Source organism: Wyeomyia smithii, chromosome 2, assembly GCF_029784165.1.
Source record: "Wyeomyia smithii strain HCP4-BCI-WySm-NY-G18 chromosome 2, ASM2978416v1, whole genome shotgun sequence".
Classification (NCBI taxonomy): domain Eukaryota; kingdom Metazoa; phylum Arthropoda; class Insecta; order Diptera; family Culicidae; genus Wyeomyia; species Wyeomyia smithii.
The window spans coordinates 51,127,834-51,143,756 of NC_073695.1; the positions used below are offsets into that span (position 1 = coordinate 51,127,834).

General features: G+C 39.0%; 1 protein-coding gene across 1 annotated transcript; it reads left to right on the forward strand.

Moving 5' to 3' along the window:
* Window positions 1-10,326: 10,326 nt before the first annotated feature.
* On the forward strand, window positions 10,327-11,311 carry LOC129723096 (chymotrypsin-1-like). The gene is made up of 3 exons (XM_055677064.1): window positions 10,327-10,574; window positions 10,637-11,027; window positions 11,088-11,311. The coding sequence occupies exons 1-3, from the start codon at window positions 10,357-10,359 to the stop codon at window positions 11,247-11,249; spliced, it is 771 nt and encodes a 256-aa protein (XP_055533039.1). The 5' UTR covers window positions 10,327-10,356; the 3' UTR covers window positions 11,250-11,311.
* Window positions 11,312-15,923: the final 4,612 nt, after the last annotated feature.

The following is a 15,923-nucleotide window of genomic DNA, read 5'->3' on the forward strand; positions in this document are numbered from 1 at the left end:
ACATTCTGCAGAAACTAAAACCAAGGTGTAACGTTGGAATGAAAGATTTCAAACGTTAATACTGATGTAACCACATGATGGATCACAATAATCAATATGTCGTTGGATTGATAAAATGATGGACAATTTTGTGATTCTTCGGTTATCGTTATCATTTCATTGTTAAACAGTGTAAATTTCATAAAAGTTTCAAAGTCGAATTTTCACGAACAATGTACCAATCACATGCAATCACGCCTGGCACAGACTTCATGAGTAGACACCAACTGCTTGCTGTGATATCCTGTATAACAGTGGCAAAAAAATTCCTGCATAACAGTGGCCTAGACTATTTTGATGTCTTGAAGGTGAAGCTTTTTCGGAAAATTCGTAACCACCTCCACTATTAGACAGGTTTACGTAAGGTAATTAAACGAGCTGTACTGATGATTATATTTTGCTAGCTAAATAAATTTAGTTCAATATGACAATCGGGATGCAATCCCGCGGTGGCGGTATTAAGGGAAACCAAATTCATTTCATCTTGATATTAGAGTTCCCACATTTGTATTTGTATTTTCCAATTAAAAATTTGTTTACATTAGCATCTTCAACATGATATTACTTTCCGTAACATTACTTCCAATTGAACAACAACATACTATGCAAAAATTAATTGCTGTGGCTAATGTTGTTTATCATTCTAACCCGATTTATTTTTGAAGATAACAGACATATGACTTTTAAATATAGCATCTTCTTTGTTTTTTGGTATTTTGAAATTGATTCATTTTTTTCTTATTCTGTTTACTGATAAACTGTTTTAATTGACCTGAATTGAATGTTTATAAAATTCTATATGTATTATAATGAAAGGTATTCATCAATATTAAAGTGATTTTTTTCCTAATTAGAGTGCTGCAAATCTATGAAATAAAAATAAGTTGGTGTCTGTATAACGGCGTTTCACTCGAAGTAGAATCAACGGATTTGAATGATTCTTTTTGTGTTTGTTTTGTCTTCATCTTCGACGAGTTAATAGGCCATAGAAATAACAATAAGCAACTGATAAAGTTAGAAAAAAAATAGAAATATATTTTCGGTTTTTCCCGCCTTTTACTCCGAGAACAACGTCATTAGATTACTATGATTGTAGGCTATGACCGGTAGACAAGTTGTTGTAGCGTCGTTATTGAGGCGTCGTAGTTGAGTAAACAAGCACCTGTTATTGATTCACGTATTAGGTGATATTCGTTTTCGCTGCCTACTACACCTTTTCAAAAGCCTTTGCAAAAGCGCTATAGCGTGGTAGCAGCAAACTCAACATGCATGTGAATACTCTCAACGTGGCTTTGATTTTATTCAAGGGCATATATTTGATAATGTAAATTAAATTTCTGGCTTATTTGAGCAAAGTTGCATATAATCGTTTTATTTATCTGATAAATGAAAAGGAAGAACAAGAATAACACTACATGTGCGATGATTTAGTTTACCATTGCTCGGATCTAATCAATCTGTTCAATTTTCTCTAAAATGCACACTGACTGTCAATGATCTAAACATTTGCTCATGCTGCAATGATTCTGTTAGCTGGTAGAAGAAACGTGTAGTTTTTGCCTCTCAAAAAACATTGATTTCTGCTCATGTTTCGTTAAATAGGCACTATTGCATTCCTACAAATCTCTAGATTTACAATTAATTGTTGAACTTAAAACTATAATGTTGCGAAGTGTCAATTGCACTGTGCTTAGGCAGCAGATTTGCCTCAAAAAGCAGATGAAATATTAATGTCATTGAAGCGAAAATTTCGAAGCTCCGTGTACCTACCAATTTACCATTTAATTTCAAACGTCTGTATGTACCTTCGCGCTCCGCAGTTGGTGATATTCAATAATGCCCAAAGCCCTGATAACTGGTGGCATTAAACCTAAAACATGCATATTCTCGCATAAATAGCTTTATGTCACATGGTCACGTGAAAAACAATTGGTATCATGTATGTTTGAAAAAAAGATACCCGAAAAATGGTTGGCCATTAGGTTTTGCGAAAATTTTTGTTCAGGACAAAACCATATTGTCACTATGCCATGGCAATAACGAAAATCAACTGGAAAAGTTATAAAACGTTCAAAACCAACCCTTGATATTTCCCGCCCTTCTGAGATTCTGAGAGGTTTTCTGTGAGTTTTAGTGAATAACGATTTTTTGTTGCCTTTGATCGGAAAAATTCGAAACAAGTTTTCATCACCGGGGCGTACTTAAACGATAGCCTTCATTTTTTTAAATATTTTATGGAATAGTTCTATGCGATTTTCGTATTGGTTTCTGTTGATGCCACTTAAATTCAGCGTCGGTTTCTGTTAATTTGTGCTGTGACTGTTTGTCAAGAAAGAAGAAAACACTGTCGGTACGTAATAAACATAATAGATTCAAAATAATAATGTGTTTTTGCAAAAATTCTGAGGAGTATTCATACTGATTTCAGTTGGTTTCGATTAATTTTCTTCCACATGTAGTGGGGATGCTTTCTAACGAAGATTCCGCTAAGGGTATTTTATAAAAGGAATGTTCCCTAATCTACATGATCAAACTGATTCTTGCATATCTTCCAGTTGACTTTGACAAATTTCTGCTGTGGTCGAAGTGTTTTTTGTTCAGATGAAGTTGTTGTAAGTGGAATGTTCAATTACTTAACATGCCGTTGAATTAAAATTAAATTCGTTGTTTTTGTTCCAGTTCTGCGAATTAAGACACGAGTAGTAGCAGGTCAATAAGAGTGTCAGGCTTCGCAACACTGAAGATAGAATATTAGAAAGTCAGGAAATCTACGAGTCCCGAAGGGAAGTTGATCGGTTAAGAACAAGACGAGCTCGAAATGCGCCGACGTTCGACACCCCATATATCTCAGAATCGTCAGTTACACACTTAGTTTCCATAGTCTTCAAACGAGTCTTGAACAAAAGAAAAATAAAGTATGGTAACTTAAACACTCGATTGAGAGAAAAATGCTAATCAAATATTTTCAAATACAACTACTTTATAGATTCAAGGTCAAATTTACCACCGAACAGATGCATTGCTGCCACTACCCGATGGCAAATGTCCTTGAAGCGACAATTCTGACAAGAAACTACAAAGGAGAAGTCGTAATAATCCCGCGTATCTCGATTACTCCTACCGATTTGCCGTTAAGTTATAAACGTCTGCAATTTCCCGTGCGTCGCGCATTCGCGATGACTATTGATAAAACCCAAGGACAGTCACTGAAAATTTGTGGCATAAACTCCGAGTATTCATGCTTCTCACATGGACAGCTCTATGTCGCATATTCACGTGACCCTGACCCCGACATTGTGGAATATATAGAATTTAGTGGCTAGGACCGCCTTGACCACTTTCACATGTTTCGTATATTCCGAATTTTAAGCTTGAATTATTTAGAATTCTGAAGTTTTTTATAAAATCTGTTCCAGTGAGATAGGCAAGAGGGTATTACTATATTTGCATTAAGCCAAGCTTTTTTTTTTTTTCTTCATCTATAATTTATTTGACACGGCACAAATACAATTTAATGTTTAACGGAGCCAATTATATCTGGTAGCTTACCTGACCTGAGAGTATCGTGCGGGTTGCTGTTTCCGGATCCGGGTAAGCCAAGCTTTTGAATAATTGAAAAAATAGTGTAAAAATTTCCTTCAGAATATTTAAAAGAATGACTGTTTATTTGCAGAAATGTATTGAAATGATTTGATTATGGTTGAAAGGTGCTTCATAATGTTCCATGAAATAAAAACGTAGAATTTTACGAGCGCAGGATTGAAAAAAAAAACTAAAAACAAATCAGAGCCGAAACATATCGTAGGTATGTTTTTTAGCAGCAGTTAGATATTTCAGTTTTGCAATACAACAATAAAACTCAAGGCGGCGGTACGAAGTTTGCCGGGTCAGCTAGTTAATAATAAAAATACAGACCATGTTCGGTTTTGGAAACACGCCAGAATTTTTTCTGTTGCCAAAATCGAACCATGCTAAAAATGAACGATTCTCTTTTCATGGCCAAAGCCGACATTAACAGTAGATATGGCGACCAATAAACTAGTTTCAGTTCCAAGTCGTTTGAGGTGTCGCTTGATGAAATTAAGCTGACGACCTAGACACTGATATTACCATCCGAGTAATTAGAGGCATGTTCATGATCAATATATTACCGGAACTTGTTCCAGTCATTTCTCAAGAACCGTTTCAACGATTCCATACGCTTCGGCAACATAAAGAAATACCTTTCTTTTGGAGAATGTTGAGCTTAAATTGGTTAAAAAATCAAGAAAACTAGAAAATGTGATTAAACATAATCGCTCGTTTTTGGCACATGTGTGCCAAAATTTAACCGTGCCAAAAGTAAAACGAGCTCAAATCAAACAAAGCCTCAAAAAGAAATATAAAACTACTGTAGTCCTACGATAACTATGCGGTCGTGTACCACCCTCCTACTTTTTAGCATTAATAAATGGTCGGCGTGCGACCAGACCGAGCCAAGCGCCATTTTCTTTAAAATTGAGTTATTAGCACCAGTGGGTGTGCAAACTGATAATCTATGTTCCATTAAAGAATGAAATCATTTGAACAGTTCATAGGCGTGTTATAAGAAAAAATCTCTATAGCACTTTGTGAAAAAAACGAAATTACGTTCGACCAGAGTGAACCGTAAACACAGACATAGCATCTACAGAAAGTGATTGTTTGTGATTTAAAAGCAAACTTTGCGATTTATTTTAACCAGTAACTGATTTCTCCGCTTTGGACAGCTCGTTAATACGACTGTCATCAGAATTAGATAAATAAACAGCCAGGTGGTTTTTGTAGAGCCGAATTTTGTTTCAATGGGCACATCACGTTTTTTCAAGATCTTGTTGAGCCAGACCGAACCAAGTGCATTTTATTCTAATTTGATATTTTTCAAATAAAATTAAATTTTTTCTTGTAACAAACGTCAGGACTGGGATAACATACGTTAAATCAATAAAATTAGATGATACCTGCTTTAAAATACCAGAGCATTTCATATTGATACTATCTTAACACTTAGCACTTGGTGCGCTTTGGCACCAGGAAATAGAGCAACAGACATAAAGCTTTGCTTGTCTATCAGCTGTATAATTTTTGATACAGATTGGACTTAAAGTTAAAGCAGCGTTGATATCTATGTATTACGTTTGACTAGTGAGAAAAATTAGCTCGTTTAATAGTCAAGTTGATATGTTGTAGTAAATACAGGACATTCATTAAGCCCTATTTATTACGTGTTAACATTGAATTAATGATAAGTTTCAACACGATCAATTTATGGGTGGTCAAACTTCAAATGACAATTACTCAAAACAATGTGTTTGGCGCTTGGCTCGGTCTAGTCGCTCGCAGACCAAATGTAAAATAAACATAAATATCACAATCGGGAACTAAATTAGGGGCTGCATGAGTTGCCAAGTATGGTTCGCTTTGACTGCTGATTTTTTATTGTTAACTTTTCAGCACAGACTAACAGACATAACACTTCGAACAAATTTTCAATAAAATCATCGTTCAGTATGATACCAGTACTTTACGATAGTAGCACTAGCACCATCTGCTGCCGTGTTCGCGCTGCGTCTTGTATTTCGACATCAGCGGTAGTGTGCGTGATGTGTCACATTGCGAACTATAAAATATGTATGGGACCATCCACATTCCACGTGGACAGCTATGGGGGGGGGGGGGGTCTGTGTAATGTCCACGGTCCATACAAAATATTTAGAGCTTAGAGACCATCCATTTATGATGTCACGCATCCAAGGCCATCGGGTTTCGATTACTGTGATATTTTGTGACATATGGGGGATTGGAGGTTAGCTTGAGTGTGACATCACGTTTCAACTCTACGATCCCTTTTGACGTAGAATACGTCCTTCGGCAACATATACAGGGACCCAACTTCAATACAGGGATCCAATTTCAAAACCGAAAACATCGAGAGTGTCACGAAAATTGTCCAATTTCAAACGTTTTAAACTCAGTCAGTTTTCAACCGATTTCTGTCATTTTTGCAGCAATCGATTGGAAAATCATTCAAGCATCATGTCCAAATGCAGAAAATAGTAATCTGATTGTTCGAACTATTGTACTATTGAAAATTGATGAACATTGTCGAAACGCAAATGTCGACTTTTGATTGGTCGCTTGCTGCCTTTCCCTAAAAAGGACGACAGAATGGAGTACCTAGTTAGGCGGGAATGCACTATTTGGGCTATATAAGAGACTGTTTCTCCTCAAGCAAATCAGTAGGGACGAATAACCGTTTAGGGTTAAAGTCCCTTCAAAATAAATCAATCAATCAATCAAGCAAATCAGTTTACTAGCAGCAGGCAGCAGCAGCGGACATCAACACCGATGGCAGCATGCTTGTCTTTTCTCCTCAGAAAACCTCTAGAGTGCAGGAGAACATTTTGCACTGCGAAACGACTGCTCTCACACTAAAGAGCAAATCAACGCTGATGCTAGAAGAGAGCGACAAACGATTTTTCTCTGTTGAGCTTCCTGAAAGCACTGCGGTGAAATCTGAAATCTCTCTCTTGCGAGACAATAAACTATGGTCGCAGACAGACGTCCAAGCTGAGTTCCAAACTTGTGTAAAGTTTTTTGTAGTAGCAATTCGTAACCAGATAGCGCTACCAGTACCGCCAGCCTCGTGCACCAGCGAAAAAAAATTTATTGTAGCGATAAAGTCACCAGGCGGCGCTAGTGTACGAGTGATTTATAACGCAATTTACTTTGAAAATTTACACGGAAATTTTGATCAATGTTGTTCTTGCTTGGAAGTCTGTCTGTGCTATGGTGTACTTTCTCACACGAGTAGACATCACGCACAATAATTACACTGCAGAGCAATCTGCGGTGCGTTTCACAGTTGGTTGCTTGAGTATGGCAGAAGAGGAAAAGAGATCGGGAGAAAAAAAAATATACTGCGTTGTTCGTGCCGGTCTAATTTACTCTGGTGGAATTGGTTTTCATAGTGTAGCTACCCGAGGACTACACTTCTGCGCCCGGTAGGTTTTTTTCACCTTCCGGAATACTCGCCAGTGGACACTGTTGTGTACTTCTGCATTTTCTCTGTAGAGTGATTCACCCCTCTTGTTTCTATCAGATGTGGGGTGAGCTGGAAGTGTGTTTTAGCGAATTTCTTTACTCCACTGTGTGCGGGCAAAACTGCCGAGGAATAATAAAATGTCATCGTCATTTAAGACGCAAGTAAGAAAGAGATGCAAGATTATTGTTTACGAACTTAGCGCGTGCGGTGGTGGGTTTAAGCTGACAAATTTTACAGTGCGCTTCAGGCAGCACGACAGGCCAAAACTGGATCAAAATCGAGCGAATAAAGAAGGGTTTTGACAGCAGTTAGTGCGCTTCCAGGTCAAAACGAGGTGAGCTGATGGAATAAAGAAATTCGCTATTTGTCTCTCTGTAAGCTGGTTGAGACACTTTGCTGTGGAGAAAGAAGCAGTGTGGTGAAAGCATTTGCTACACGCAGGCACATACTGGAAGGGAAGTGCGCGGTGAATTTATTCTCCTCTCCATCCACATACTGAGGAGAATGACAAGTAGGATGGCAGTATGCGAAGGCAGCGTGGATCAGCAGCGGGCAGCAACGGCGGTGGTAGTGGTTAGCTGCAGTTCCTACCTCTTTCAGCTCGGCTTTCCATCGATATAAGTTGGACCCCACCAGCGGTAATCCAATTCAGATATCGTTGAGTGAATACAACCCGAAACATTCAGAGGCGAACCAACCAAAAGCTGAAAGCCTCTCTAATAAAGAAAGAAAACAAAAACCCGAAACTGAAAGAGACTCGCACCGCCAGGTGGCTTGAGAAGCCGCCATCATCCAGCGTAGGTATATATAGGGTGTGTGCACAAAACGTGTGTGAATATCTACACACTTAACTGCATATTGTTTTCTCGGTAAAGTAAAATACCGAACTACTTGAAAACATTTTCGTTTACCGTCGTTTCGTAACAAAATTACTGAGAAATCGGAAACCGAATGTGTTTACCGGAATACTGTGAATTTGTTTGCCGAAAAAATCCGTAAAACAGCAAATTTCCGAGTTCAGTTAACTAAAATACCGAATCTCGGAAGCTTGACATCATTTAACCGAGATCTCGTTGAACCAAAGAAGCTCTTACTGAAATTCCGAAAAAATGAACTGTCAAAACAACGAAAGCTTCACTATCAGTTTTATTCGTGTTTCGGTTTAGATGTAAATGAAAGAGGTTTTGCGGTTAATCATCATTCCGGAGAAATCTGTTATATTCAGATTAACCTAAAATGTTGAGTAAGTATATAATATTATTTCTCGGATCTTGTTTGTGTTTATTGCAAACATTTAATTCTTTCCTTATGGGAGTTGCAGCGATGAATGTAGTTTTATTTCCAGGAAGTAACACAACTCTGCTGTTTCTACCAATGCTGTACCTAATAAGTTGAATCATTTGACAAAATAATTAATAAAGTTATATACGGATAATTAATCGTTTTCATCATTTCCTGGATTTATCTGAGAAATCGCAAAATGCGTACTTCAGTAAATTTTACCGAAATTTTCGTAATAATTCGACAGTTGAAATTTCCGAGTCCTGGTAAAATATTACCGAGAATTTCGTTAAAGTTTGACAAGTTGTCAATTATTGATTTTACGGAATCTCGGTATTTTGATGTATTACTGAGATTTTTACCGGAATCTCAGCTGTTGAAATCTCGGTAATTCATTTTACCGTACTCGGTGATATTATCTAAGTGTGTATAGCGTGTGTCGCTAGCTATATAAGGTGTGTGGCTAGCGTGCGTGGCTTGCTATGTAGCGTGTGTGGCTAGCTGTATAGCGTGTGTGTATATTTATAGCGTGTAGCGTGGGTGTGCATGTTTATAGCGTGTGTAGCTTGCTATATGGCGTGCGTGGCTTGCTATATAGCGTGTGTGGCTAGTAGTACAGCAATTAAAATTTTCATATAAAATTGCAAATAAATCACCTCATGTTGAATTTAATTATCACTGTACATCTTTCAGAACTAAATAAAAAAAATTGCCGTGTTGAAAAAAAAATTCAGTTGTCAATAAACAGCATTGACAAACACAATTAACCTTTTTTGACTTCAGCTAAGCCTCAAAGTTTATCTGAAGAATTTTTGGGCTAGTGAGCCTGAATCACATAATTTTTCGCTCAAGTCTTACTATTTGCAGCAATCAGTTTTAAAACTATCTACGCTGTCGTAAAATGCAGAAAACGGTTATTTGAACTGTTATACTATAGATGGGATATGCACTATTTGCCCTCGTCTATGGCCTCTTCGTAGCCACTGCATAAATTAAGATATCTTAGTGCAACTTGATACAAAGGACAGCCTCAACACAATTCAATTTCATTCTTGTTTTGGGTACGGCAGCAAGTGAAACCGCAGAGATGCACATTGCTTCTGCTGTTGTTCATTGTTGTTACTGGTGCCGGCTATAGAGGTAAACGTCATCTGGAGCAGGGAGACCATTAAATTAATTAACCCCAATTGAGTGTATTCCCAAACCTATTCAAGAAAAACATTGACATAAGACAGGCTGTCGTATTGTACGTAAACTCTGCGGTCGTATCTTATAAACAACCTCTTCAACTTTTTTGTTTAAGTTTTGCTTGAGATGAAATAAATTACAATTTTTGTTTTTCGTTTAAAAAGCACAATGTTCGTTAGTTCTGTTTTATCGTCCATGTTTGTTTATGAATGACAGCGCAATTTAATTAATTTTTTAGTCTCTCAATCTTACTAACATGTGGAGAAGATTTGGGTTGCGAATTGATTGAAGAAGAGGAACTGAATATGGATGGTCTTTCAGAAATCAGCAATGATGCTGCAGTTACTGCCTCGGCTTTCTATGTCGTCGATATGCGACTCCATCAACAGAATCCTTGGACTAAGGATTGAACGCCTTTTCTAGTTATTTTTTATAATATTCTTCATCTCTTAGTTTCAGTTTTTCTTTCAGCAAAATCGTAATTTAAAAAAATGCATTTTTCACAAATTTATCAATTTGCGTCAATTATAACCAAAGAAGGGGGAATAATATAAATCGAATAGAAGCGGTTATAGGGCATTCACTATGTTTGGGTTAATCATATTCAATCTTGAATACGAGAACAACTCAACCGGCTGTGCTAACCAAGAGTAGAAAATCGAAACTGAAATGACGTACATCGCATATTGACTGATCGTTGACGGCTACGCTGAAAGATAGCATTTGCATTTCGGTTTATTATATAATGTATAACGGCATCGAAATAAGTTACAGTTATTATTGAAATGTGGACAATAATAGTAATGTGTGCACTGTGCAGTGCAGCGTCCTCCAGTTCTGCCGATGGCGATCGGAGGAATGCAACGCTGGTTAAACACGTTGTTGGAGGTGGCAAAGCAGGCCCCACTCCCTATCAAGTTTCGCTTCAGAAAAGTGGACATTTTTGTGGCGGTGCCATAATAGACGACCAATGGATAGTTACTGCCGCCCATTGTTTGATGAAGTAGGCAGTCGAAAATATGATCATAAAACTTATTCAATTTTCTTAATGTCTTACTTACTTAGCTCAAAAGCCAGAGATATGACGGCTCTAGCCGGAACACTGCAGTTGAAAAAAGGAGGTACGCGATATCGGGTGGAAAAATTGTTTCCGCATCCCTCGTATGACAGAGTGAAATCTATCAACGATATCGGATTGGTTAAAATAGCGAAGAAGTTTCAGTGGGAGCCTACGTTAGTCGAGAAGATTGGATTTTCCGACAAGTTTGTGAGGGGAGGACGAGAAGCAATTTTAACTGGCTGGGGTGGTACTAGCCAGTATTACAGTGCACCGGCAACCGAGTTACAGGCTGCTGTTGTGCGGGTAATAAGCGAATCACAGTGCCAAAGTATTCTAAACAATATCGGTTCCGGACATATTTGCACCTTCACTAAGTTTGGGCAAGGTGCCTGTGGGGTAGGTTATATGATCTTGCAGCGGAATCTATAATAGTCTGTATCTCATATATTTTTCTAGGGCGATTCTGGTGGTCCATTAGTTAGTGAGGGTGAAGTCATCGGAGTTGTTAGTTTTGGAATAGCAACCAACCTCGCTAGCTGTGCTGCAGGATACCCAGATGGTTTCGCTCGGGTTTCTCATTATTATGATTGGATTAAAAAGACTATCAAAGATAATTAATTCTATACCAATATACCAACCCGATGCTCAAACCACTTGTGGTTAATAAATTGGAAACTCTACACATTTGTTTTATTTCCGTTATTCAGTTTTATCTTTATGGAGATGTAATTTAGGTTTAGTCAGATAGCCTGAAGGAGTTTTCATGCCAAAGATCTTTGGACTTTCGTTGCAAAATTTCAAGGTAAAATAAATTTCTATATCTCGGACTCATTCAAATTCAATTTGAAGTTTAGCTGCTGAGTAACTTCGTGTTTTAGAAAAACTTTTCTGAGTGGCCACAACTCAAGGAATACAGAGGGAGTGATACTTGATTGAATGTATATCCTTAGTAATCTCGAGGATGACGAAAAAGATAAAATGGCACTGTATTCACGATTGCAAATCGTCTTCTTTTTCATAATACTCGAAACCTTCCAGAAGAAATCCAGATCCCAGAGTATGTCATAATGCTGCTGGATGACTGAGGGAACTGTAGAAAGTCTTTCATTCTGGCTGATGAAAGCTACCTTTCTCCATCGAAGTCTCGAATACTCGGAAACGACCAATTCTACACTAAAAACAAGTCCACTACTCCTCCAAATTTTATACAGTGATATAGTCCAGTGTTCTACAAGTTCCAGCACAAGTTTGAATCGAAGGTTATGTTGTACATCGCAATATCCGATAAGGGTATGAAGCCGTGGTACAAATCAAGTGGTTTGGCCATTAACCAGGAAGTATACCAAAAAGAGTGTTTGCAGATTAATACAGATTCCATTCATTCGAAAACATCACGTGTTTTGGCCGGACGAGGCATCATCGCACTACGCCAAAAAACGCTAATGTGCCAAATATGCCAAAAGAACCAAACGCGACAAATCTGCCGCGGTGTTGTCCTATTGAAGATCATTTCGTTTAATTGAGCTCCATGGTACTTACATGCCTCAGGATTTTACCTGCGTCACAATGGTGCGCCAACGCACTGGTCCATGGCAGCTTGTCTACAGTTTCTTGAGCGTCCTACATTTTTGAGATCTTGCTCCACTTAGTCCAACCACCAAGTTCGTCGCACTCCTCTACGTCTTGTATCGGCCGGATTCGAGACAAACACCATTTTTGCTGGATTGTTGTCCGGCTTTGTTATAACATGTCCCGCCTATTGTCCCCTTCCAGCTCTAGCGACTTCCTGGAAATTGGCCTGACCGTAGAGTTGCGTCAGCTTGTGGTTAATTCTGCGCCTCCAATCACCATCTTCACGTTTTCTGCCGAATATAGTCACGTCGTTTGAAAACGGCTAGTGCTTGCAAGTCCTCCTCGTACATTGTCCATGTCTCGTGCCGGTTTAAAATTACCGGGCTCATGAGCGTCTTGTACATAGTGTACTAAGTACGGGGGCAAAGTTTTCAACGTCTTGTGGAGTCCGTAGTAGATAGTTGTTGTTTGACGTTACCAATGATCCGAGGTACACAAATTCGTCAACCACCTCGAACTCATCTCCGTCAATCACTACGCCCATGCGAGCCCTATCGCTCTCCCTGCTGACTAACTGGTCTTCGACGAATTCACCTTCAACCCAATCTCTTATGCTCCATGTTTCAGCTTGGTGTACTGTTCAGCAACCGCCTGAAATGCCCTTCCGACAAGGTCCACGTTGTCAGCGAAGCAAATGAACTGGCTGGATTTATTGAAGATCGTGCCCCTCATGTTGGAGGCCGCACATTTCTTAACATCTTCCAGCAGACAAAAACCCTTGCGTGTTTCAAAAATGAGCTTAATAACAAGCCTGAAATCTTCACACAGTACTGTACACTGTACATCGTGACCTTAATCAGTCTTGTTAGTTTCGCAGGAAAGCCATTATCGTCCATAACTTTCTCTACACGCTCGATAGTATTGTAAGCGGTCTTAAAATCGATAAGTGGTGCGTGAGGACTTGGTATTCGCGACATTTTTGGAGGATTTGCCGCAGCGAAGATTGGGTCTGTTGTCGATCGCCCATCCACAAGACCGACTTGATATCACAAACCTTCGTGCTAGCGGCGAGAGATGGCGAAAGATGATCTGGGAGAACAATTTGTAAGCTGTGTTGAGAATCGTGATTGCTCGGTAGTGATCAACTTTCAATTTGTCGCCCTTCTTGTATATTGGGCATATTACTACCTCCTTCGGTAGCTGTTCTGTATCCCAGATCCTGACTATCAGCCAATGCAGACAGGTAGCCCAGTTATCCGGACCCAGCTTGATAAGCTCCGCTGCAGTGGCATCCTTTCCTGATTTGTTGTTCTTGGGCTGTTTAATAGCATCTTTAACTTCACTTATCGTGGGAGCGGTATGGAGCCCTCATTCGTTGTGTTGACAAGGTCGTTCCTCCAACCGTCTTGGTTTTCTGCCTCTGCGCCATTCAGGTGTTCATTGTAGTGTTGCTTCCACCTGTCACCTCACGTTAATCCGTCAAAACTCCGCTATCCTTATCCCGGCACATTTTAGCTCGCGGCACAGAGCCTGTGCGGAATGCGCTTAGTTTCTTGTAGAATCTTGTGTTTCTCGAGAACGATACAGTTGCTCCATTCCCTCACACTCCAGGAGGTGCTTTTTCTCCCGGGAAAAGTTGGGTCTGCTGTCTTCGTTTCTGTTATAACGGGTCCTTTGCGGCAGCATCATAGAATAGTTTGACACTCTTCAACAGCACCTTCCGCAGCGTTGTCAATGGCTTCTTTTACAGTACTCCAGCAGTCCTTCAGAGGGGTTTCGGTAAGCTCTCTCTCATCTGGCAACGCTGCCTTAAGGCTTTGTGCGTACTTTAATAGCGACTTCGCGGAGTTTAGGTCGCTCCAGATCATACCGTGGCGGGCGACGGTAGCTGATGTTGTAGACAACCGAACCATCAGGAATATAGACACCCTTCAAATGAAATAGATCAGAAAGCATTTCTATTGTTCTTTTCTTGACCCATTTTTTAGTGGACACCCGATAATGGTGCTTATTACGGGAGTCACTTCACGGTGAAATATATTTCACTCTCACGCTCACTCCACTTTTTGAGACCTAGGTGCTTATTACGGGAGTCACTTCACGGTGAAATCAGAGTGAAGTGAACAAAGCCCTATTACGGGACTCACCTAAGTGACAAAAAAGTCGCAAAGTGAGATCTGCCGAGGAATCTGGGTTATTATGGTGCTTATTACGGGAGTCACTTCACGGTGAAATATATTTCACTCTCACGCTCACTTCACTTTTTTAGATCTATTCCCGATTCCACCTCAAGTGAGGTGACAAAAATCACCTCCGTGGAGTGAGATTGACAGTGAAGTGAAATTGAGAATAGGACAAGTGAAATGAGATTGTTTCCCAGCTCAAAAATGTCTAAGTCCCAGAAAGTAGTTTTTTCCCGTTTTTTTAGATAACACCAGATCTTGACGTGTTCTGCATTTCTAAGACATTCGGCATCAAAAAATATTTTTTTTCGGTATCGAAAATTTCCTGAACTAGTTTGCATTTTTTTCATCGGGCAAAAAAATGAAAAATTGACCGCTTTAAGGCACGGATCAAACTCTGATTCGCGTCGTTACTAAAGAATAAATCCAATATTTACCATTAGATCACAAATCAATCAACTTTAAGACTTATGGCAGCTTCGTGGAATTATTCCACCGTTCAAAATGGTCGTGAAATAATTCCACGCGAAACGTCGCTTTTTCCGTTCTCACTTCACTGATATGACACTCATAATAACCCAGATTCCACGGCAGATGTCACTTCGCGACGTTTTTCTCACTTACTTACGTGAGTCCCGTAATAGGATTTTGTTCACTACACTCACAGCACCTTTGAGTGTCATATGAGTGAAGTGAAAACGGAAAAAGCGACGTTTCGCGTGGAATTATTTCACGACCATTTTGAACGGTGAAATGATTCCACGAAGATAGGAAAGTTTAAAAATCGATTGATTTGTGGTCTAGCGATAATATACAGTCATGGAGAAAACAATAAATACACTTGCAGTGTTGGATGATTTTTCGTATTTGCGCAGTGATTTTAATTGTTGTATGATGTTATGTTACGTCATTAAGATCTGCAGACACTCTTTTTGAAAGAAGAACGGAGAAATAACTGGAGAAATTTCTTTGTCGGTGATTCCGATTTTTTTTTTGCGTAAGTTAGTGTTTTTAAAGTGGCGACAAAAATAAATACACTATTGAAATATATATACAAAACAATTCAAATTAGCTTTATTTCTCTACATATTGTTAGCAAAGTGATTTTTTACGTTACAAAACTCACTTTCAAAATTTTGTGGCCTGTTTTTTGTTTTGTAAAGCCATATTCAATCTTCGTGGAATGTTTACCCCCAGGTTTTCACGAGTAGAAGCTGAACTAGCATTTCACGCTGCCTGTCCGACGTTCCATAAGTCTGTTTTATTCTTTGGATGATGCTTTGCAACCTAGACTTTCCCAATCTTCCATAGAATTTCTAATGGATTTAAATTAGAAGTCTGCGCTGGCCAAACTAATAATTTTATAATTTCGTTTGAAAATCATCTTCGTTTTTTCAATACTGTATGTTTAGGATCGTTATACTGCATAGAGATCCAGCAAAGTGGCATGTTTTCTTCGGCATATGGAAACAAAATCGACCACTTAGGTACACAGGAAACTTTATTCTACTTCAAAAGCGACACATTTTGGCAAGAA

Bases quoted from the DNA above. Each gene is read 5' to 3' on its own strand.
- LOC129723096 (XM_055677064.1), top strand. From the start codon at position 10,357: ATGTGGACAATAATAGTAATGTGTGCACTGTGCAGTGCAGCGTCCTCC. The intron at 10,575-10,636 runs GTAGGCAGTCGA...TTACTTACTTAG, and splicing joins GCCGCCCATTGTTTGATGAA to CTCAAAAGCCAGAGATATGA. The intron at 11,028-11,087 runs GTAGGTTATATG...ATATTTTTCTAG, and splicing joins TTGGGCAAGGTGCCTGTGGG to GGCGATTCTGGTGGTCCATT.